General features: G+C 47.4%; 1 protein-coding gene across 3 annotated transcripts in view; it reads right to left on the minus strand.

Moving 5' to 3' along the window:
• Positions 1 to 15,284: 15,284 nt before the first annotated feature.
• GNB1 (G protein subunit beta 1) overlaps positions 15,285 to 22,989 on the minus strand; it is a 75,528-nt gene continuing 67,823 nt past the window's right edge. Inside the window, exons 6-8 of one of the 3 annotated variants that reach the window (XM_056865080.1) lie at positions 22,021 to 22,237; positions 16,753 to 16,864; positions 15,285 to 15,407 (exon numbers count right to left, since the gene is read on the minus strand). In XM_056865080.1, the coding sequence (XP_056721058.1) occupies positions 16,758 to 16,864; positions 22,021 to 22,237 (324 nt within the window). In that variant the 3' untranslated portion in view covers positions 15,285 to 15,407; positions 16,753 to 16,757. Of the gene's footprint in view, positions 15,408 to 16,748; positions 16,865 to 22,020; positions 22,238 to 22,989 lie in introns of all 3 variants that reach the window. The other 2 variants (XM_056865081.1, XM_056865082.1) reach the window with 2 other exon arrangements.

The raw sequence follows: 22,989 nt of genomic DNA on the forward strand, positions 1-22,989 counted from the left end.
ACAGTTTCATCCATCTTGCTGGATTAATCCTTCTAGTTAAGCGAGTCTCAAGAAAAAATTAGATGCTGTGATTTAGTCCATTCATTTAGAATAGCCGGGGTAAAATTACCAACCTAGGTGACTAGTCCTCATGTCTCTGCATAAACGCTTTGGTTTCTTTCGTATCTCCCCCTTATCAAAATCCCAACCGCTGCATAATACTCATGTCAGGGCGAGATCAGTTGACATCCTCCAACCTGTTTTGGCTGTGGGCGCCTTGGTCTTTCTTGATTTTGAGCGTGGACCACCACCCCCATTATAGCTCCTTCATTCACTGGGCAAGCAGGGGTTCCAGTTTATTTGTGCCCCTTCTTTGGCTTTTGCCACCCATAGTAGGGCCAGGAGATGAAACCAAGAAGCGATCCTCTTTGAAAAGAGGAGTCATCTAGTGCTTTGGGCTGCCCGAAAACAGATTTTATTACAATCTGATTGGTTCTAATGAAAAGTAAAAGGTATTGTGCTGCTGGGTTTAATTTTTTTTTTTCCAAATAGCCTTCAGTCTTGGTCAGTTTTGACATCTCGAGTCAAGCAAAAAAAAAAAAAAAATTCTCTACCTGGACTGAGAAATGCTGTCATTATGGCGCCCTCTAGTGCAAAAAATTGATTTATCACACTCATCGTCCATCTGCCTGTCTTTTTAGGACTTTTTGACTGGTTATAGTTGCAGGCACGGTTTGCTGTCCTTGAGCTTTTAAGCAACAAGAAACCCAGCGTGGTGTAGTGGTTAAGACATGGCGGACTCTAATCTGGAGAACCAGGTTTGATTCCCCACTCCTCCATGTGAGGCCTGCTGGGTAACCTTGAGCCAGTCACAGTTTTCTCCAAACTCTCTCAGTCCCACCTACCTCACAAGGTGTCTGTTGTGGGGAGAGGAAGGGAAGGAGATTGCAAGCCAGTTTGATTCTCCTTAAAAGGCAGAGAATGGCGGCATATAAAAACCGACTTGTCTTCTTTCTTCTTCTTTTAAAGAAAGAGAACAGAACTTCAGAGATGTACTCTTAACGGTTTTGTGTTTGTTTATGAGTAGATACTGAGTTAGGAGATACTAAGGGTTTGTTGATGTGGTCCTTACATGATTTTAGCATGTAAGCCAGCATGGTGTAGTGGTTAAGAGAGGTGGTTTGGAATGGTGGACTCTGATCTGGAGAACCGGGTTTGATTCCCCACTCCTCCACATGAGCGGCGGAGGCTAATCTGGTAATCTGGAGGAAATGGTCGCTTTGGCAATTGGACTCTATGGCATTGAAGTCCCTCCCCAAACCCTGCCCCCCTCAGGCTCCACCTAAAAAAACATCCTGCCTGTGGCAAAGGGGAACCTGGCAGCCCTAGGCCCAAGGCAGACAAAGAAACTATAAAGCTCTGGGCTAGTCCTGGCGAGGGATCCTCAGCATGGGTATTGAAGTCCCCCAGAAGGAGCCTCCAATACGAAACCATGGGCTAATATTGATACAAGTGAGTTTGTGAATAATATATAATAAATTTAATACAAACACAAAATTAATATAAATATAAACAACGAGTGTGTAGCCCTGTTCTAGCCTCTATGTATCTGTGCTAAACATGCCAAGTAAACATAAAAACCAAAATTACAACAGTGTGACAATATACCCAAACAATATCACAGCTCAGACCACACGCGTTTCGGCTGTGAAGCCTTCTTCAGTGGTCACATTTTCATTTATATTTCCGAATGTCAGCTTACTCAGTCGAAGGACTGCAGTTTTCTTATACATTCATGTACTTTCAAAATGGCATAGAATTGTATTATTCCGACCACTGAAGAAGGCTTCACATCTAATAGCTGTACTTTAAGTTTTTGCTCCTATAGATTCAAGCAGGGCAGACACGTAAATCTGTTGCGGCCAAAAAACAAACAAACACCGGAGAGTCATGTGGCCTCTTAAAAACCAGGAGATTTTTGTTGTGGCTTCAGTTTTCAAGAACTGGAGCCCCTTTTATCCGATGTGTGTTGCCGTTGGCCCTGGCTGCCATACCCCATCTGGGCAGCAGGTGGCAGAAACGGCCATCAGTTTTGCCTTTGATCTCCACCCATCAAAGGGTACAGAGAGACCGACGCTGGTTCTGCAGCTTTGGTATTTTCGGGAGATGCCAGCCCACCCATTGCTCAGGCAAGAGCCCTGCAGCACAATTAAGAGTTCTCATTAGCAGGGCGGACGGCAGCGATAGGGTATCTAAAGTTTCCCTGCGGCACTCGGAGGAGAGGATCACCATCAGCCATTTGACCTTATACACTGCCTGATGTATCCACATCCTTAAGAGCCCAGCATACAATAGAAGGTGAGACTGTGAAGCCAGGTTTTAACATATAAGAAGTTAAGAAATTTACAGGGAGCTTCACTGTACTAGAAGGGCTTTTAGATAATGCCCATTATGATATGAAGGGCTTTTACATAATGCAATATGATTGTATTATTAGGATGTGTGATAAGTTATAAATTTATACTGACCACTGAGGAAGGCCTTTCCAGGCCGAAACGCATCTGGTCCTTTTTGGATCTCACATTGGTCAATGAAAGATTGTACATCGCAGTTGTTCATGTTTGTATATATTGAATGTGTTAGTTTTTGTCTTTATTCGTTTTATGCTTTTAATCTATATGTGCACCTTATTAAAATTTATATATTTGTAATTTTAGCATTTTTCAGCTCAACCTCTTTGGTTTATAATTTACAGGAGATGCCAGCCCACCCATTGCTCAGGCAAGAGCCCTGCAGCACAATTAAGAGTTCTCATTAGCGGGGCGGACAGCAGCGATAGGGTATCTAAAGTTTCCTTGCGGCGCTCAGAGGAGAAGACCTGATAGAGGCCGATCAATCAGGCCAGTGCCTTCGCCAGTGACGTCAAGTAGCGGTCAGGGTACCATTGGCAAGAGAGGACAGATGGAGAGTTCAGCCGAGTGGGCAAATTTTTTAAAGGGAGGACCACGCAAAGGGCAACATTTGCAAGTTAACATATGAACCTGCCTTCTACTGGATCAGACCCTTGGTCCATCAAAGTCAGTACAGTCTACTCAGACCGGCAGCGGCTCTCCAGGGTCTCAGGCAGGGGTCTTTCACATCACCTACCTGCCTAGTCCCTTTAACTGGAGATGCCGGGGGTTAAACCTGAGGCCTTCTGCATGCCAAGCAGATGCTCTACCACTGAGCCACAGCCCCTCCCCTGTTTAGAAATGGCGCCGAATGGCGACCAAGCAGAAACGTTTTTTGGGGGGCTTCTCAGCGCAAAACGCGGGTGCCCAAAGGACAGGAAAGGGGGCCAGGATTTTCGTCATAATGCAAGCTTCTTCTTGTCCAATTGCATTCGTTGGGTGGGGTGGGGGGATCACGGGAGAGGGAGGAGAGACAGGAATGGTGGGCGGGTCGAGCGGAAAGACGTGGATCCGAATCAAAGGAGTTTTTCATGATTCTCCGCTGCAATAACTTCGCTTTGGAGTCGAGACATAACACCGGATTTGCAACAAAACAGGTTTCTAGAGATGCAGAGCTACTGCTCTCCGACAGTGAATTTAGTGCTCAGGCCCAGAACAATCATGAATAAATGAAATTTACCGATGCGGCAAACCACCATGAATAAACCACCAAAGTGTTTTTTAAAAGAGCATTTCTGGACCGGACGGAAAGGTCACAGTGTGCTATTTCTAGCTTTGGCTTTGGGGTTAGCTCGCTCCGGAGTCCTTCAGATGAAAACAGCGACTGGCCAGTGCCTGAAAAACAGCGTCTTGGCTAGTGCTGCAAAACTGTTGTAAAACGTCCGTAAAAACACTCTGCTCGAAAATGTAGCAAATGATTAGCTACTGCGGCGTGGGTTTTTGCCAGCAGGAGAAGATCTCCCGGCCAAACCTGGGGGAAGGCAGTGCAGTATAGTGCTTAGAGTCCCAGACTAGGTCTGGAAAGACCCAGCTTTTAAATCCCCATTGAGCCCCATTCGCTGGGTGACGATGGGCCAATCACTCTCAGCCCAGCTACCTCCACGGCAGCCGAAAGAACTATGAACCATCCTGAGGTTCTTGGAGGAAGGCTGGGCTAGAAATCTGACGGACAGGCAGCCTGACGTAGTGATTAAAGTTCTGAACTAGGATCAGGGAGACCTGAGTTCAAATCTCCCCTTAGACATGAAGCTTGTTGGCTGACCTTGTGCCAATCATACACAGTCTCTCTGACGAATTAACCTCGCCAGGTTGTTGTGAAGCTAAAATGAAGGCAGGGAGAACGAGGAATGCTGCTCTGAGCTCCTTGTAAGGCGGGATAAAAATGTACTGAATCGCTTAAACAGAGATCACAGCAATAAAGACCTAGGGAGGCCTCAGGAAAGTACCTTCTCTCAGCCATCCCTCTGTAATATGGGGGAAATTATATTGGTCTACCCTTCAAGGTTGTTGTAAGCATGAGGGATGTCATGTACTTATTTTAAGCACTGCCCAGGAGATGGGGAGGCTGTCACTCCCAGGCTGCCCAAAGCCTTATGCCTGGGTATCTTGGGGAGGGGCTGGGGCTCAGTGGTACAGAGCCAGCGTGGTGTAGTGGTTAAGAGCTGTGGACTCTAATCTGGAGAACCAGGTTTGATTCCCTGCTCCTCCACATGAGCGGGGGACTCTAATCTGGTGAACCGGGTTAATTTCCCCACTCCTATACATGAAGCCTGCTGGGTGACCTTGGGCTAGTCACAGTTCTCTCCAAACTATCACAGCCCCACCTACCTCACAAGGTGTCTGTTGTGGAGAGGGGAAGGGAAGGCTATTGTAAGCTGCTTTAAGACTCCTTAAAGGTTGAGAAAAAGCGGGGTATAAAAACCAACTCTTCTTCTTCTCCCAATACTCTGTTCTAGAGCATCTGCTTGGCATTTCAGAAGGTCCCAGGTTCAATCCCCGGTATCCAGTTAAAGGACCAGGAATTAGGTGATGTGAAAGACCTCCACCTGAGACCCTGGAGAGCCGCTTCCAGTCTGTGTAGACAATACTGACCTTGACGGACCAAGGGTGTGATTCAGTAGAAGACAGCTTCATGTGTTTATACAGTTTTCAGGTAGGTGATGTGAAAGTCCTCTGCCTGAGATCCTGGAGAGCTGCTGCCGGTCTTAGACAATACTGACCTTGATGGACTAAGGGTCTGATTCAGTAGAAGGCAGCTTCACGTGTGTCATGAGTATCTTTCAGCAAGAACAGGGAGACAGGAGAGCCCAGGAAGGAGACAGAACTGACATTTGCAATCAGGAAAACGGCACATGGAACAGAACCTCAACCCCTCTTTTCCCCAGCCCTGATCTACCCCCCCTAAATTCACAACCTACATGTCTGCAATTCCATTCAATCCAACCTCCCGAGCTTCCCCCACTCCCAGGAGAAACACTCTGACCTTCAACTCCTCACTGTCTAAGAGCCTGGCCATCCATGCACAAAAGGAGCCCTAAATAATACATTGAAACCAGCTGTCGGGGATGCTTTTGATGCCCATTTGTTCTGACAGAGCTGAACCCCCCCCCCTCCAGCTTCCACTGAGCCCCGGCTGGTAGCTGCTCTCCAGAGGAGAACTGAAACCCACCCTCGGCTGGTTTCGTCTCTCCAAGCGTGCCTGAACGGAGCACAGCGCTTCGCTCTCGTCTCTGTCCGGGTTTTGGTTGGGCATCTGCTACTTGTCTTGTGTTTTTCCCTTTTGTGCTAGACTCGGTCACCTCCTGCAGCGTTTTCTGCCAAGCCACACCAGATCTGCCTCTGCACACTGCCAACTAACACAGGTCTCTGCCCAAGCCTCCCTCTGCAAGCCCTTTCAGCATGGTGTAGGGGTTAAAAGCGATGGTTTGGAGCAGCGGAGGCTAATCTGGAGAACTGGGTTTGATTCCCCACACCTCCGCAGTAAGACAGCTGAATAAAAATACTTAGTGTAGGACATCCACAGTTATTTCAGCACAACTATTCTCCCTATATTTTAAACATTGTGGTATAGTGGTTAAGAGAACTGGATTTGATTTCCCCCCCCCAACTCCTACACACGAAGCCAGCTGGGTGACCTTGGGCTAGTCACAGTTTTCTGAACTCTCCCAGCCTCACCTACCTAACAAGGTCTCTATTGTGGGGAGGGGAAGGGAAGGTGATTGTAAGCCAGTTTGATCCTTCCCCAACTTTCCTGCACAGATCATCTCTTTTTTGTATTCATGGAGAAATTAATGTGTAAATTTTTTTAAAATCAAAACATAATAATTGTTCCTTCTATTAGAAAATTGGATAGATTAGTTTTGAAAGACACAGTCACTTGTATAAGGGGCCTCTGCTGAAAAGCAAGGGGGAAATCAGGCCCCAAGACTCCAAGGTGAATTGGTGGGGGGAGGAAGAGGAGAAGAAGAGTAGTAGTAGTTGGTTTTTATACACTGACTTTCTCTACCACTTAAGGAAGAATCAAACCGGCTTACAATCACCTTCTCTTCCCCTCCCCACAACAGACACCCTGTGAGGTAGGTGGGGCAGAGAGAGCTGTGACTAGTCCAAGGTCACCCAGCTGGCTTCGTGTGGAAGAGTGGGGAAACCAATCCAGTTCACCAGATTAGCCTCCTCCGCTCATGTGGAGGAGTGGGGAATCAAACCCGGTTCTCCAGATCAGACTCCACCGCTCCAAACCACCGCTCTTAACCACTACACCACGCTCTTAACCACTACAGAGGCAGGCAATGCCAAACCACTGCTGAATGATTCTTGCCTTGAAAACCTATGCAGTTGCCATAAGTCGGCTGCAACCTGACAACGCTTCATACACACACTCACACACGCACACAACTGAAGTGAATGTGAGCTCCTGTATTTGGGTGTTGTCAAGTGCACTCCTATAAGTAGGAGTGGGAAACAAATCCAGTTCACCAGTTTAGTGTCCACCGCTCACGTGGAGTGGGGCATCAAACCGGTTCTCCAGATCAGAGTCCACCACTCCAAACCATCGCTCTTAACCTCTACACCACGCTGGCTCTCACCAGCAAAGGGAAGGGACTGAAAGATGCGGCAAACTACCCCATGAACCAAATTCTGTGATTAATCGTAGCGATTCTCCTAAGCCTTTGGCACGGCCTCCACCTTCTTAACTGAAGCCGCACGCGACCGGGATGGATATCGGTTCATCCTCTCTTTACTTGTCCTCTTCCTATCTCCCTCGCTCACGTCACATTTTAAGTTGCGGCCTCCATGGGGCTGAGACCTGTCGTTTCATACTGTGCCATGCGCCTCGCATGCTGATGGGGATACATAAATCATAACTATTATTGACAGGAATAAGAACGCTGGATTTCAAGAGGAGGAAAATGCAGCGGACATAGACTTAAATATGCTGGGCTAAAAGGAACAGACCTGATCAAATCTGCTCATCCTTGGTGGGGGGAAGAAACCCAGCCTCTGAGAGCACAGGAGGGCACACATGAACACATGAAGTTGCCTTATACTGAATCAGACCCTTGGTCCATCAGAGTCAGTATTGTCTACTCTGACCGGCAGCGGCTCTCCAGGGTCTCAGGCAGAGGTCTTTCGCATCACCTCCTTGCCTTGTCCCTTTAACTAGAGATGCCGGGGATTGAACCTGGGACCTTCTGCATGCCAAGCAGTTGCTCTACCACTGAGTCAACAACGCACAGTCCAGAGACCTGTGGGCCTTCCTGAGCCAGCAGCGCTCTCTGACCTTGCACCGCACATGAGCTTCCTGATTCAGATCCGGGGAGAGTGCCCAGGGTGGCGGCTTTGACCCCACCCCGGAAAATGCGCAGCGCATTCATGCGCTCGGGAGCAAGAGATGAGCTGAAGGGGAAGCATTTTCAAAGCCACGAAGCTTCCCAAAGGCAAAGGCACAAGCCGCAGTTCTAGCGAGCCCTTCCTATCGAGAAATCTGAATGTTTCATTCGTGGGTTTTTTTTTTTTTACAGTCGGGTATGTTTCCCCTTCAAATCCCCCTTCCCTTTTTAATCCCCCCCCCCAACACCTCACAGAGAAATCAATCATTCTAGTACCCAATTAAGGAACTGCAGCGAACCGGGAGAGAAGTGTGAATAAGGAAATAACAAAATTCTACGCTAAAAGGGGATGACTCATCTTTGCAGGGCAGAAGCCACCCAAGGGCTTGCCGGGCGGTAAAATCCGCCACCGTCTCCTTCTCTTTCTCGCTCATGAGGTTTAGGCTTCCATTTTGCATCAGGGATGAGAGCTGCGGCCCCCTCCCCAAATTGGAGAAGAGTCGGCACGTGTCGTTTTCGAAGAATCTGGACCCACTGTACGAAATTCAGCCTGGTAAAGAGGACTGGTTTTATCAGAGCAGTTCTTGGGACTGAACATTTGTTTTATTTATTTCCTTCTTTTTGCAAGTCACAGCTGCCTTATGGCGACCCCGTGGGGTTTTTAAGGCAAGAGACGTTCAGAGGTGGTTTGCCATTGCCTGCCTCTGGGTCACACCCCTGATATTCCTTGGAGGTCTCCCTTCCAAATACTGACCGGGGCTGACCCTGCTTAGTTTCCAAGATCTGACTAGCCTGGGCTATCCACAAAGCTGTCAACCTCCAGGTACTCCTGCTATTACAACTGATCGCCAGCCGATAAGAGATCAGTTCGCCTGGAGAAAATGGCCGCTTTGGCAATTGGACTCTATGGCATTGAAGTCCCTCCCCAAACCCCATCCTCCTCAGGCTCCGCTCCAAAAAACTTCCTGCTGATGGCAACCTTAGCTATTCAGGTCAGGACAACATTCAGTATTTGCCTTCCTCATCAGGGCACAATGCCACAGAGTCCCCACTCCAAAGCAGCCATTTCCTCCCGGGGAACTGATCTCTGTCATCTGGAGATCAATTCTAATATTGAGAGAGCTCCAGATAGGGTTGCCAGCTCTGGGTTGGGAAATGCCTGGAGATTTTGGGGGTGGAGCCTAAGGAAGGCAGGGTTAGGGGAGGGGAGGGACCTCAGCAGGGTATAATGCCATTGAGTCCACCTTCCAAAGGGGCCATTTTCTCCAGATGAAGAGATTCCCTGATGCCTGGAGATCAGATGCAACAGTGGGAAATCTCCAGCAGGATTGGAGGAGCAATGGCTATTACATTAGGTGCCCTGGAGCACAGGCAGGATGCTACTGCTGCAGTCGTCTTGTTTGTGGGCTTCCTAGAGGCACCTGGTTGGCCACTGGGTGAACAGACTGCTGGACTTGATGGGCCTTGGCCTGATCCAGCACGGCCAGCGTGGTGTAGTGGTTAAGAGCGGTGGTTTGGAGCGGGGGACTATGATCTAGAGAACAGGGTTTGATTCCCCCACTCCTCCATGAGTGGTAGACTAATCTGGTTAACCGGGTCGGTTTCCCCACTCCTACACATGAAGCCAGCTGGGTGACCTTGGGCTAGTCGCAGCTCCCTTAGAGCTCTCTCAACCCCATCTACCTCACAGGGTGTCTGTTGTGGACAGGGTGATTGTAAGCCGGTTTGATTCTCCCTTAAGTGATAAAGTCGGCATACAAAAACCAACTCTTCTTCTTTTCATATATTCTTATGATAATTATATAGAATTATCTTAGGTGCTGTGGAACGCAGGCAGGATGGTGCTGCTGCAGTCGTCTTGTTTGTGGGCTTCCTCGAGGCATCTGGTTGGTCACTGTGTGATCAGACTGCTGGACTCGATGGGCCTGGGTCTGATCCAGCAGGGCTTTTCGATGTTCTTAACAGAGAGGGCAGACAGGGGAGCTGAGCCCCTCATTTTCGCCAGGGTCTCACTCCCACGTGGACGGTGCCATTTGCAGGTCCCTGGCATTAAGCTCTTTGCTTTCCGCTTCCCTCTCCCCAGGCGATTGCCTTCCAGGGTCAGCTGTGTCACGCAGCACTAATCGAAAGCAAATGGCTGATGAATAATTAAGGGCTGAAGAAAGTCGCTCTTGAGTGATGAGATCTAAGCACACACACCTCCACCTTTGGTTCTAGATGCCGTTTCTTCGCATGCGTTCTCCTTGTTGCGGAGCGTGCAATATAAAGAATGAACAAATTATGGAACTTTAAGAAAGAAGGGAAATGGCATTTGTGCAAGCCAAAAATGGTTCGCAGGCCTGCAGATTTATGGCTCTGTGTAACTGTATTTTTCTTCTCTGCTCATATTTTACAATGAACTGTTGTATAAGATGTTTATAGAAGAAGAGGAGTTGTTTTTTATACCCTGATTTTCTCTGCCTTTAAGGAGAATAAAACCGGCTTACAATTGCCTTCCCTTCCTCTCCTCACAACAGACACCCTGTGAGGTAGGTGGGGCTGAGTTTGGAGAGAACTGTGACTGGCCCAAGGTCACCAAGCTGGCTTCATGTGTAGGATTGGGGGAGGGAATCAAACCCAGTTCTCCAGATTAGAGTCCACCGCTTTTAGCCACTACACCACAATGTTTTAAATATAGAGAATAGTTGTGCTGATATAACTGTGGATATCCTACACAAAGTATTTTTATTCTGCTGGCCTTCCCTAAAAATGGAATTCATTACCTGTCCCTGTCTCCCCCCCCAAAAAAAAAAAAAAAAACAGCCCAGACTAACCAGCTGCCTTTCTCTGGAATATCTCTCTAGGACTAACTGGATAATTTTGGTAAGCTGCTGATTTCTTAGATCGTACCTTTCTCTCCACCTGGCTATATGCCAAAGAATATAATCCTGTTAATGCAGGCTGTATATTTTTCAGCTTGAGAGAGCTGGAAGCTCTATCCAATAACTCTCATTCTAGCATTGATAGCACCTGCTCCATAAACCCCTATCTAGACTGGACAGAAACCTGCAGCCGTGAAGCAGTGCTTAAAATGGGTGGATGGTGCCTGGTTCATCTCACAAGGCCAGAAAAGTTGCTAGGTAATATTTCCAGCAGTCAGAGCGTGGGGGTTGCATGCCTGGTCTCATTGCATGCCTGGCCCCATGACTAAGCCCACGTCATGACATAAAACAAACCATCAGAGAACTTTTGCAAACGTGCTTTTGCCACACCAGAACATTGGTTTCTTTGGTGCAAAGTTGTGATTTTTAGCAAAGAAGAAGAGTTGGTTTTTCTATGCCAACTTTCTGTACCACTTAAGGGAGATTCAAACCGGCTTACAATCACCTTCCCTTCCCCTCCCCACAACAGACACCCTGGGAGGTAGGTGGGGCAGAGAGAGCTCTAACAGAGCTGTGACTAGCCCAAGGTCACCCAGATGGCTTCATGTGTAGGATCGGAGAAACAAATCCAGTTCACCAGATTAGCCTCCGCCGCTCATGTGGAGGAGTGGGGAATCGAACCCGGTTCTCCAGATCAGACTCCACCGCTCCAAACCAGCGCTCTTAACCACTACACCACACTGACTCCCTATATAATGGGAGATAATGGACTCCGCTTGTGAATTTACTTGTGAGCTTTCCTCAGGCCTTAGGCCGGTCACTGCCGTGGAGGCCAAAGGGTATTCAGTGAGGCAGTTGTGTTTGTAAGTTAACCCGGCAGCTCTTGAACTGAACAAGTCAACTCCTTGCTGCTATGGATAGGGCAAATCTCACCTGCAAAGATCGTGGTGCCCTTTCCCGCACACCCGTCTGCTCTTACCTGTCGCTGCTCCCTGGACTTCGCTCTCCAGCTTCACCATCCTCAGCCTTTCTTTGGTCTCCATCATCCTCATGTGGCTCCATCCTCTTGCTAGGGCTGCTGGAACCCTCCCAGCATGCGACATCGTATCTCCCCTTCCAACCCCCTCCCTCTAAAGCCACTCTTCCCCTGTAGCTTTTGCCAAGCCTAAGGGCCTCACCTACAGCAACAGGGGGAGGGAGGTTTTTGGGAACACCTTCCCAGCTACATAACATCTAGCTGAGCTTCTGTCTTCTTGTCTGCAGGTATGCCAGGGACACAACCCTTTTAGGAAGCGCCAACTCACCGCCTACAGCCATTTCGGGAAGCCACTCCCACGGGATTCAGAATCTGCTCAGGATGTGGTCTCATTTCCCCCCCCCCCTTGTATTTAAATGGTATTTTGTTTAAATTGCTTTTTAAATGTCACTTTGGGTCTCCCCCCCTCCCCCCGGGAAGAAAAGCAGAGTAAGCAACTACCTAAGCAAACCTCATCAAACTAGCATATTTCTTTGGTGAAGGGATATAGATGAACATGAACCTAGGAATTTCACATGGTGCACGCAGGAGGGAAGGGAGAAAGAGGCGAACAGGAGTCGCTTTTCAGCGGCCTGATGTTAGAATCCCACAGATCTACCAATCAACCCCAGGCTGACCTAACACTACGCCTCCCTCCTCCTGGAAGGGGGGAGGGAAGCTGCATATTGTCTCAACATCTGTTCCCGAGGAGGTGGTCTGTCTCACTGCATCAATTAAAAAAAAAAAAAAACCACTAGTCATATCAAATTCAAATCGCACAAGCTCTATTAATGCTATGGGGGTTTGCTTAATGAAGGCAGCGCCGCCACAGGGTTTGCTGCTTCGGGGAAAAAGATTCTAACACTTCATACATGCCAGGAAAGGAGGTGGGGAAACGGACGGAAACGCTTCAGGCAGCAGGTGGAAGATGTTTTGGAAAACGCACCCATCTGTTAAGACCTCCTTGCAAATAGAAAGCCAGCCCAGCAAAGCAGGGCAGGCAATTTTCAGAGGTATTTAGCACAGATTAGAGAACATCTTTAAAAAAAAAATACTGCCGTACTCCTAAACAGGATTTTTTAAAATACAGAAGAGTAATTGCGAGTAGAGATCCTGAGAAGGGGCCTGATACCCAAAGAAAGAATGAGCCATGGTATGTTGTGGGTAGAGAACAGACACACCTGGAAAGATACATGATGGACCATCCATATGCCTTGTGCAAGTGAAGAAGAGGAGGAGTTGGTTTTTATATGCTAACTTTCTCTACCATTTAACGAAGAATCAAACCAGCTTACAATCTTCTTCCCTTCTTCTCTCCACAACAGACACCCTGTGAGGTAGGTGGGGCTACCCAGCTGGCTTTATGTGGAAGAGTGGGGAATCCAACCCAGTTCACCAGATTAGAGTCTGCCACTCACGTGGAGGAGCGGGGAATTGAACCCGGCTCTCCATATTAGAGCCCGCTGCTCTTAACCACTATACCAGGCTGGCTCTCAAAATAAGCATCAAATACGAGGCCGTTTATGCCTAAGTCGGGCAGCCGGTCCAGAGCATATGCTGGAAATCATGCCAGCTGGATGAGGGAGGCTCTAGCGCCAAGGACGGTTGCTGCCCCCCGAGTTCGCAGGACTGTCCCCTCCCAATACTGGGCAAGAGAGCTTATGTCAGAGGTGGCCCCGTTGGCCATTAAAGCCACAACTCTAGGTTGGGGGAAAAGAAAACCAAAAGGCCCAGGGACAACTCATGTCAAACTGCTTTATTACATCTTAAATAACAGTACATTTTAATATAGTATCTATCTTGCATCCAGCTTTCTTGAAGTACACTGACTTTAAAATTAAATACAAAAGGTGAAGGAGGATACAAGGGTGTGGAGAAAGCTCTACGGAGAATAGTTTCATGGGGGAGGGGGGGGAAAGGATTTTTAATTTTTTATTATCATTATTTTTGTTGAAATGCCAAATCCAGGCCTAAAAACGCACGATTACAGCACATTGTATACAGAATGTCGCAGAGGGAGAAGAAAGGGGTTGGGGGGCGGGGGGAACCAGAGTGGAGAAAACCCACAGCCGTAGCAAGGGGAAGGGAGATTTTGATAAGAGGAGAAAAGTTTGACAGAACAATTTTACTATTCGAAAGCTGTTTAGGGTGTATTTTTCCCCCGTCAGGGTTTTCTTTCCTTCCCATTTTCAAAAACCAAGTCAGGCAAAGCCAGCTCATTAAAGGAAGCCAAAAAATTTTTTAAAAAGCAACCAAAAGGCTTCCTTGGTTACAACCAACTGGCCATTGAGAATTTAAATTTATAGAGGACTGTCTGTTATTCCCCTCTCTTCTGCACCCCAAAATCAAATCTACAGCAAAAGGCAATTAAAAAAAATAAATTTGACAATAGTGACTTATTAATGCTACTCCAGGGTGTGCATAATTGGTATTTTTCATTCTTCATAAATTTTTACACACAGAGTAGCGACAATAAATCAGGAATGTGGCAATGGTTACAGTGTTTTTTTTAATAGGGGGAAAAAAGAAAACAAAACCAGGTTATTCTTTTAAAGAAAAACACATTTAAGGACACATTAGTCTCATTTGCACATCAGCATTTCTACAGCATGCGATTCTAAAGAGTAATCCAACCCAATATGGCAAACGGGGAAAAAATTCTTTCCATTGTTCTCATTTAACTTAGAAAGTTCAAGATCATTATTTAAAAAAACAAACAAACCAAACGTTAATTTGTACATTTGTTTCATACACAAAAGGATTTATGGAATAGCCAAGCGCTGAACAGGTTTTCTCTTTGCAAAAATACAAAACCCGCTACCCCACAGGACCTTATTTGTTGAGATAGTGGAGTGGTGGTTCGGGTTTAATTTGCCCTCCGGTTGGGCATTATGAAATCCAAACTATGCCAAACATAAAGGAGTAGGAATAATAATAATCATGAGTGAGGTGGGGTGGAAAAACCTAGAGTTTGCATTTTGTTACCCATAAAAAGGCTAACATTTCTTTTAAACATTCAAGACCATCTCCAGCATGTGCTTGGTTCCTTACTTAACTTTGTCCTATATATGCAGTAATTGTGCAACAATCTGTGATGCTAAGATGGGGTTGTTGTTGTTTTTTTTAAAAAAAAAAGAATTCAGGGACTAAATTTACAGCATTAACAATCCCAGAAGGACCTGGGCTTGGACTCCCTTGTATTTACTGTAAAAGCAATTGCGTTTTTTTAAAAAAAAGAATCAAAGGAAATATGGACAAAGAGTAGATATTGATCCTGCTACAAACATGACTTCAAAAATCAGAAAGTGAGAGTAAAGCAAAGGCACCCCCGCCCCCACCTTAAAAAAAAAAAAAGTAAAACCAAATCAATGGTTTATCATCTTTAAACTACAGTGAAAGTTAAAAGTTGTCTGTTTCACATTTTTCTTTTTCTTTTTTCTGGACATGCTTAACAGAGGTGTGTTTTCTTTAGTTTCCTAGACGAGAATTGGTCCCCAAAAGAATGCACAATATATATATATTTTTAACTTTTTAAACTTCTTTTGCTATTTGTATGTAACCACAGAGATTCTTCTTTTAGGAGATAATTGTGCTCTTCGTTTCGGCAATAAGGAGGCGGGAAAGATCTTGCCCCTTTTGGTGGCCGGATAGGATGGAGGGGGGGAGGGGGAGAGGGGGGGTCCAAGTTAGTACGGTTGGATTGGATACGTTATTTTTAAATTTTCAACTGTGTTGGGAAAGTCTTCCAGTCAGCGTGGAGTCCGCTGCTATTCTGACATACAAATACACACACATACAAAGAAAAAGAGCTTAGTTAAGACTTACAGAGCCCAGGATAACAACATGTTTCAGAGTTAATCCAATAAACTTTCTCTCCCATTCAAATTAATTTTAGGGCCAGTTTTTAGAACGGCAGTTGCTTTGGGCCTGTCCTGTCCAAAGCCAGCTTTCAAGAACGCTGACAGAGGGATACCCTTTTCTAGAACCCTTTCTAGCATGCAAGTGGCCAAGTATTACACCCATAAGGAACCAGAGGCATAGTATAGGTACAGTAGCAGGCAACAAAGGTAACAGGTCACTTGGGGAGGGGGGGGGTCTGCACAGAAAGAAAAGTCTGCCAAAGGGCCCGGGTACGACATATTTTCATCCTATGTAGCGTAGGTGCAAATAGATACCCTGCACAGCAAAGCAACTCTGTCTCAAAACCAAATGAATGTTTAAGAAAAGGTACACTGATGTTGGAGCAGCTTGTCTGAGTATAAATGTTCTCGTGGACAATGATCTATCTTCTGGCCTTAGACACGCTTGGTGGATCCAAGCCACGCTCCGTCGGCTGTCTCGGTGCCCCACCAAAGTGGGACAGAAGCTGCGTAAGAGCAGGAGCCTGCTCTTGTACAAACCCTATTCGCTGCAAAGGAAAATGGACTCAACTGCCCAGTGTGTGTGTGGGGAAGACTCTCTCTCCCCCCGCCCCAGGCCTTTTCTGAAATGGAGATGAGACTCTTCCGAAATGCCGCTGAATTCACAAGGACTTCAGCGGAAAATTAACCAGCTTCTGTACTTCCCTGCAGAGCTAAGGAACACATTTAATTTCAGTGGGGGGGGGGGGAGAGGGAGAAAGAGAGTCCTCTATGCTCTCGGCCTGCACAGACTGTTGATAACAGCATTCCTTCTCGTGCCATAACAATGAAATTAGAAGTGCCAAGCAAGTTTTATTTACATTAAATAGGTGTAACTTCACTGTCGAGTCTCAATGATGAATTTTTTTTAAAAAACTTTCCTAAATTCCAGGTAGACATTTACATGCAGTTAAGAGGTACAAGGCACAGCCGCTGGAGTTCAGCATCCTCCTTTGCAGACTGGGAGTGGGGGCTTGCTTGGGATGGCCCCGTGCAAGCTCCACTGAAAGCAGAAGAGGGCGCTCTGGAGCAAGGGTCTGAAGGGCTGAGGATGGCTAATGCTTTCATAGGGAGAGGAGGGACAGGGTATGAGTGGGTGGGAAGGGAGGGAAATGAAGGCCTTTGTGCAATCAGAAACTGGTCAGGGAAGCCTGCTCTAATTCTTTCCGGTCCGGCGCAATAATGCGCGCCCCCCACCTGCCTTTTCAAAATACCTACAGACTTTAGTTCCAGATCTTGAGGAAGCTGTCCCACGAGCCTGTGGCCACGGCCATGCCGTCATCAGTCACGCCTAAGCAACTGACGCGATTATCGTGGCCAGCTAGGACACCTAGGAGCCGAAAAAGGGGAGAAAGAGAAGAGACAAATGAGATACAGAAGGGCAATCGTTTCAAAAGCGGCTAAGTTCATAGAAGACTGGAAAGATAAAGTAGCAGAGTATACAGTGATGGCTACATTGACAAACTAAGTGCACCAAAGTTCCAGCAAAGAGTTAAAAAAAAAAAAACAGAAGTTGTACAATGCATATGTTTTGTAAATTATGCAAAACAGGAAATGAAAACGTTTAGTCGTAATAGTATCCAGGAATAGCACTTATTAGTATCTAGCAAATATAAGTAAGTCTATCTAAGGTTATATGGCAGTTAGCATGATTGAACAAGGGCTAGTTTAAAGTATTGATATTATGAGACAGAAAGATAGACAAAAAACAGTTAATGTAAGAAAGCATTAAAACTAATGATACAAAGTTATAATAGTTATTATGGGGAAGACTGAGAAGACAAGAGTCACTAGAAAAGACAGTCATGCTAGGAAAAGTTGAGGGCAGCAGGAAAAGAGGAAGACCCAACAAGAGATGGATTGACTCGATAAAGGAAGCCACAGCCCTCAATTTGCAAGACCTGAGCAAGACTGTCAAAGATAGGACGTTTTGGAGAACATTGATTCGTAGGGTCGCCATGAGTCGGAAGCCACTTGGTGGCACTTAACACACACATGGGGAAGATCGTAAGAGGGCAGCAAAACTGTACATGTTCACACAGGTAAAGTTTGCTTTTGTTTATGTTCGTCTATGTTAGTTTATGGGGTATGTAATGTATTGTTCGTATTTTTTGTTTTTGTTCTGATGTTACGTGTTTTATATCTGTTTGTATTTTATAGTTATGAAATAAAAATTAATTTTTTTTAAAAAAAGAGCTGCTAAGTTCCAGCCCAGGCATCATTACCAGAAAGATTCAGAAAGCTACTAGGAACAAGACGTTGGGCTTTTCTGGTTGCTCCTCCCGGCTGCTGGGATTTTAAAAGAGCCCGAGGGCCACTGTTTTCACAGTTCCTTTGCCAATTTTTGGGAAGTGTTATTACAGACTTTCCATATAAAAAATGTATAGCGTGATGACAACATTGCCCATCTTCGTAATCCATTAGACTAGAGCCACAGAAATGTCAAGGAAGACTCTGATCTGAGTCAGCAGCCTCCACGCTGCAAGCAATAAAAACTCGATGCTTCCCGAGGTCCAGAGCCAAAAATTTGCAAGTGCGAGAGGGGCTGAGAGCATCTTGAAAAATTCATGTCTCCGCACAGAAAAGCCAGTCTCATGACATGGCCGGGGGATGAGTGTGAGAGGGTGAAACTGCAAATGCTGTCATGTTATCATCCCTGGTGCGATTAAGAGCCAAGCAAAGGGGAAGAAATGTGGCAGTCTCCTTGACCGCTGAATAAGACTAGTCAGGAAACTGAAGAAAGCAAAAAAACAAAACAAAAGGATCGATTATTGGAAAAGGAACAGTTCTAATTTGTGGAACTATGACATTCTGAAAAGAGTTTAATACGGTCCAAGACCAGCATAAAAACATACCAGATGTACATACATAACCCATGACAGTCAATATCATCTCTTTTTTTAAGGGTCCCTTTTCATAGAATCATAGAGTTGGAAGGGACCACCAGGCTCATCTAGTCCAACCCCCTGCACAATGCAGGAAATTCACCACTACCTCCCCGCCACACCCACACTCCATGCCCAGAAGATGGCCAAGGTGCCCTCCCTCTCAACATCTGCCTAATGTCATAGAATCAGCATTGCTGACAGATGGCCATCGAGCCTCTTCTTAAAAACCTCCAGGGAAGGAGAGCTCACCACCTCCCGAGGAAGCCTGTTTTAACCCGTTGGTTCTAGTCCGACCTTCTGGGGCAACTGAAAACGAGCCTTGGTACTCACCGTAAAGGCTCCTTCTGCTCTGGGGTAAGGAGGTCATCTTATCATGGGTGTTTCCGTCCTCTGCTACTCTGGGAGGCAGGTCTAAAGAACTTCCTGTATATTGGAGGAAATGCCCCTCCTTTTCCAGTTCTAGAACTTTCCGAGCTAGTAAAAAACTCTTAACGTTAAATTTCCTGAACAAACAGACAGGAGAAATAACTAGGAGAGCAAAGGTAAAGCCCTTATATCGTATCCCCCGAGGAGAAGATGACGATAAAAACATTAGTAGACAAAGAAACTATTGGGGAGCCCCCCAGTGAATATAGTAACATCCTACAGTAGAGTCATTGACATTTGTGATGGTTTAGCCCTCCTAACAGAGTTACTGCCAGGGTGGGCAAGATGACCTCCTTACCCCAGAGCAGAAGGAGCCTTCACGGTGAGTACCAAGGCTAGTTCTCTCTCTGGGGAAGGAGGTCATCTTATCATGGGACCTACAAGAGCTGTCCCCCAAACGGGTGGGATCTAAACGTCCTGTAGAATGCTCTGTAGGACCCGTCTGCCAAAGGCAGCGTCAGCCGAAGCATAGAGGTTCAGCTTGTAGTGACGCACAAAAGGGGAAGCTGATTTCCACGTAGCTGCTCTACAAATCTCCTCGAGGGAGGCCTGACGGTAGAAGGCAGCAGAAGTGGCTGCACTTCTGACCGAATGGGCTGTGATCCCTAGGGGTACGGTCTGATTACTAGGGGAATAGGCTTGCAAAATGCAGCTCTTAATGGCGTGGCTAATGGCTGCCCTGGACATGGGTTTTCCCTTGTTGGGAGGGGAAATGTTTATGAACAGGGAGTCTGATGTTCTAATGCCATCGGTACGCCTGATATAGGTTTTTAACACTCTCCTCACGTCTAGGGTATGCCACTCCTTCTGGTTCTGGGAAGAGGATATGAGGAGACCTGGGTCCAAATCTCCCAGGACTAGAAAACTGTCCGGCCCATCCGCCATTTTGTTTTGGCGGGAACTATTCCCTTACCAAACTAAGAAGGGGAAAAAGGCAGGACAGAGAGAGAAGGTGGTCCAGAAAAATAGTTATTTAGGATTAGATAGATAATAGAAGATAATAGAAGAAAGAAAAATCCTTTCCTAAGGTAACAGCAGAGAGCTGTAAATACACTGCTTCTCCCAAGCGAGGCAGGAAAGAACTGGAAAAGGAAGGGCGTTTCCTCCAATATACAGGAAGTTCTTTAGACCTGCCTCCCAGAGTAGCAGAGGACGGAAACACCCATGATAAGATGACCTCCTTCCCCAGAGAGAACAACTCACCCTCCTCTATATGACAGCCTTTAAAGTACTTGAAGATGGTTATCATATACCCTCTCAGTCTTCTCCTCTACAGACTAAACATACCCAGCTCCTTCAACCTTTCCTCACAGGACTTGGTCTCCGGACCCCACACCATCTTTGTTGCCTTCCTCTAGCTTCTAGCTCCTCCTTCCCTCACGCCAAAATCCCTGACTGATGGTTTTAAATATACAGCTCTGCACTTGGGCACTGATTTTTAAAAATCATGCATTTTCCTCTTTGTAAAAAGAGTCACTGGTGGATAAGATTTCCTCCTATGCCTTTGGGAATTATTACCTCTTCTTTCCAACCTGCCCAAATCTCTCATTCATGGTAGCAGGGGCGGGGAAAGGTCAGAAATACCAAACGGTACCAAGTAAAATCCTCTCGATTCCGGGGCATGGATTCTGTGACTGTGGACCCCTTTGACTTTCCCCTCGTGAGGACGGTAAATTCTTGCCAAGTCGTGTGCCAAATTAAGTATACAAGGGGCAAAAAGCTTTGATGCGTATATTTAACTTTTATGTGGAAGCATATATAATTGTTATTCAGGAGGAAGATTGTGCTGAGCAAAGTATTTAGGGTTATAAAATCAGCAGCTACAAATCATCACTACTTGACAGTTACCGCTGCCTTAAAAAAATGAGGCCGTCAAGCATTCAGAGGAATACTAAACGGCTTTAGGTACTGCCGTGCAGCACAACTGCCAACTCGCTGCCTGAGTCATCCCAAGGAAACGGTACTACCAAGCAGGTGCCGGGTTGAACACATGAACACACATGAAGCTGCCTTACACTGAATCAGACCCTTGGTCCATCAAAGTCAGTATTATCTACTCAGACCGGCAGCGGCTCTCTAGGGTCTCTACAGAGGGTGGGGTTATGCTTTAGACCTGCCCTGGCTCTTCCGCCCACCCTGCGCATGCTGGGCTCGAGGCAAGGGCTTCCCTTCTTAGGCACGCTTTCCTCGCGCCTGTTCTCTCCCCCCCTCCCCACCAGTTTACCCGCGGCTGCTGGGGCTGGTGCCTCTCCGGCCTGCCAGCCGTCCAGGAATAGCCCCCCTCTGTCGCGGCTCCCTCCCGCCAACCAGCTGAGGGGCGGGCTTGTCCGCCACCACCCCGAGGTTCCGGCTTGGGGACTGCGGGCCATTGTGGCTGCCGCGGCGCCTCATTTATTGGGCGGGCTCTGCCCGGGCCGCTTCCCCTGCTCGTCAGCTGACAAGCGGGGCTTTTTGCGGTGGCTGGGGCTTCCGGCGGGTTCGCCGTGCTGCGGGGCAGCGATTGTGGTCGGTCCCCGTTTGTTGCCTCCGAGAGCCCCCTTCCAGGTAAGTGGGGGTGTGAGGGTTCCTCCCCCCTCCCCTGGAGGCTGCCGTCGGGAGCGGGGCCTGACAAGGCGTCCCGAGTGAAACTTGCCGTCGTTGCTGCCACCGCTGCCTATCCTGCCCAAGCGGCAGTGCGGTGCAACCCCGGAGCCGGATGGGCGTAAGGGCAGGAAGTGACTGTGGCCACAGCAGGCCAGGGGCAGCGCAGCGCGCATGTGCCGCACCCAGCTTGTCCCTCCCTCCCCCGCCTCCTCCTCCCCTCGCTCGGAGAGCGCACACAGGTGCCGGCTGCCGCCTTCCCGCCGGGGAATAGAAAGTTGGGCCGCTGTGGAAGGTGCTGCGGTGCTCCCGGTTCGTGCTGGCAGAGCCGCACTCAAGGGGCCAAAGAGCTGCACGTGGCTCGGGAGCCGCTGTTTGCCGACCACTGCCTTAGGGGATTACTTACTAACTTGTTTTAGTTCGTAGCCTGTGGCTGTTTTTTGCTGTGGACTGGTGTTGATTTTAGTGCTCTGTTGTTGGTTTTTTGGATAGCTAGATGCCACACATGAACACTTGAAGCTGCCTTATACAGAATCAGACCCTTGGGCCATCAAAATCAGTATTGTCTACGCAGACCGGCAGTGGCTCTTACCTGCCCGGTCAGCTTTCAGCGTGTCCCACACATTGCAGTTGAAGTCATCGTAGCCAGCTAGAAGGAGACGCCCGCTCTTGGAGAATGCTACAGAGGTGATGCCGCAGATGATGTTGTCGTGGGAATAAACCATAAGCTCCTGGTCGGCCCGGAGGTCGAACAGCCGGCAGGTGGCGTCGTCTGAGCCGGTGGCAAATGCATTGCCGTTGGGGAAGAACTTGAGGGAAACAAAGGAAACGAGCATCTGCAACATCTGCAGGGTTGCCTAAGCTCCCAAAGCTGCTTCCGCAACAGCTGGAACACTATCTGCTCTCCCCTCAAGAAGTTCTTCGTAACAGGCATGTGTCTTGTTTCATAGAATCATAGAGTTGGAAGAGACCACCAGAGTCATCCCGGGCCGCACCGTGCAAGTAGCGAGAACCACCCAGATCTGAAGATGCCCTTCCCTCAGTGGAGAATCAGCATTGCTGACAGATGGCCATCTAGCCTCTTCTTTAAAACCTCCAGGGAAGGAGAGCTTACCACCTCCCGAGGAAGCCTGTTCCACTGAGGAACCACTCTGTCAGAAAATTCTTCCTAATGTCTAGATGGAAACTCTTTTGGTTTAATTTCAAACCGTTGGTTCTGGTCCAACCTTCTGGGGCAACAGAAAACAACTTGGCACCATCCTCTATATGACAGCCCTTCAAGTACTTGAAGATGGCTATCATATCCCTTTCAGTCTTCTCCTCTTCAGGCTAAACATACCCAGCTCCTTCAGCCTTTCCTCATCGGACTTGGTCTCCAGGCCCCTTACCATATTTGTTGCCCTCCTCTGGACACGTTCCAGCTTGTCTACATCGTTCTTAAGATTGCGGTGCCCAAAACTGAACACAGTACTCTAGGTGAGACCAACCAAAAAGAATGAACCAAAAGAATGCTACGCTGCTGCACCAACTCTCCTGGTACGTGCCCCAGAGGACCTCGTGA

Source organism: Euleptes europaea, chromosome 19, assembly GCF_029931775.1.
Source record: "Euleptes europaea isolate rEulEur1 chromosome 19, rEulEur1.hap1, whole genome shotgun sequence".
Lineage (NCBI taxonomy): Eukaryota > Metazoa > Chordata > Lepidosauria > Squamata > Sphaerodactylidae > Euleptes > Euleptes europaea.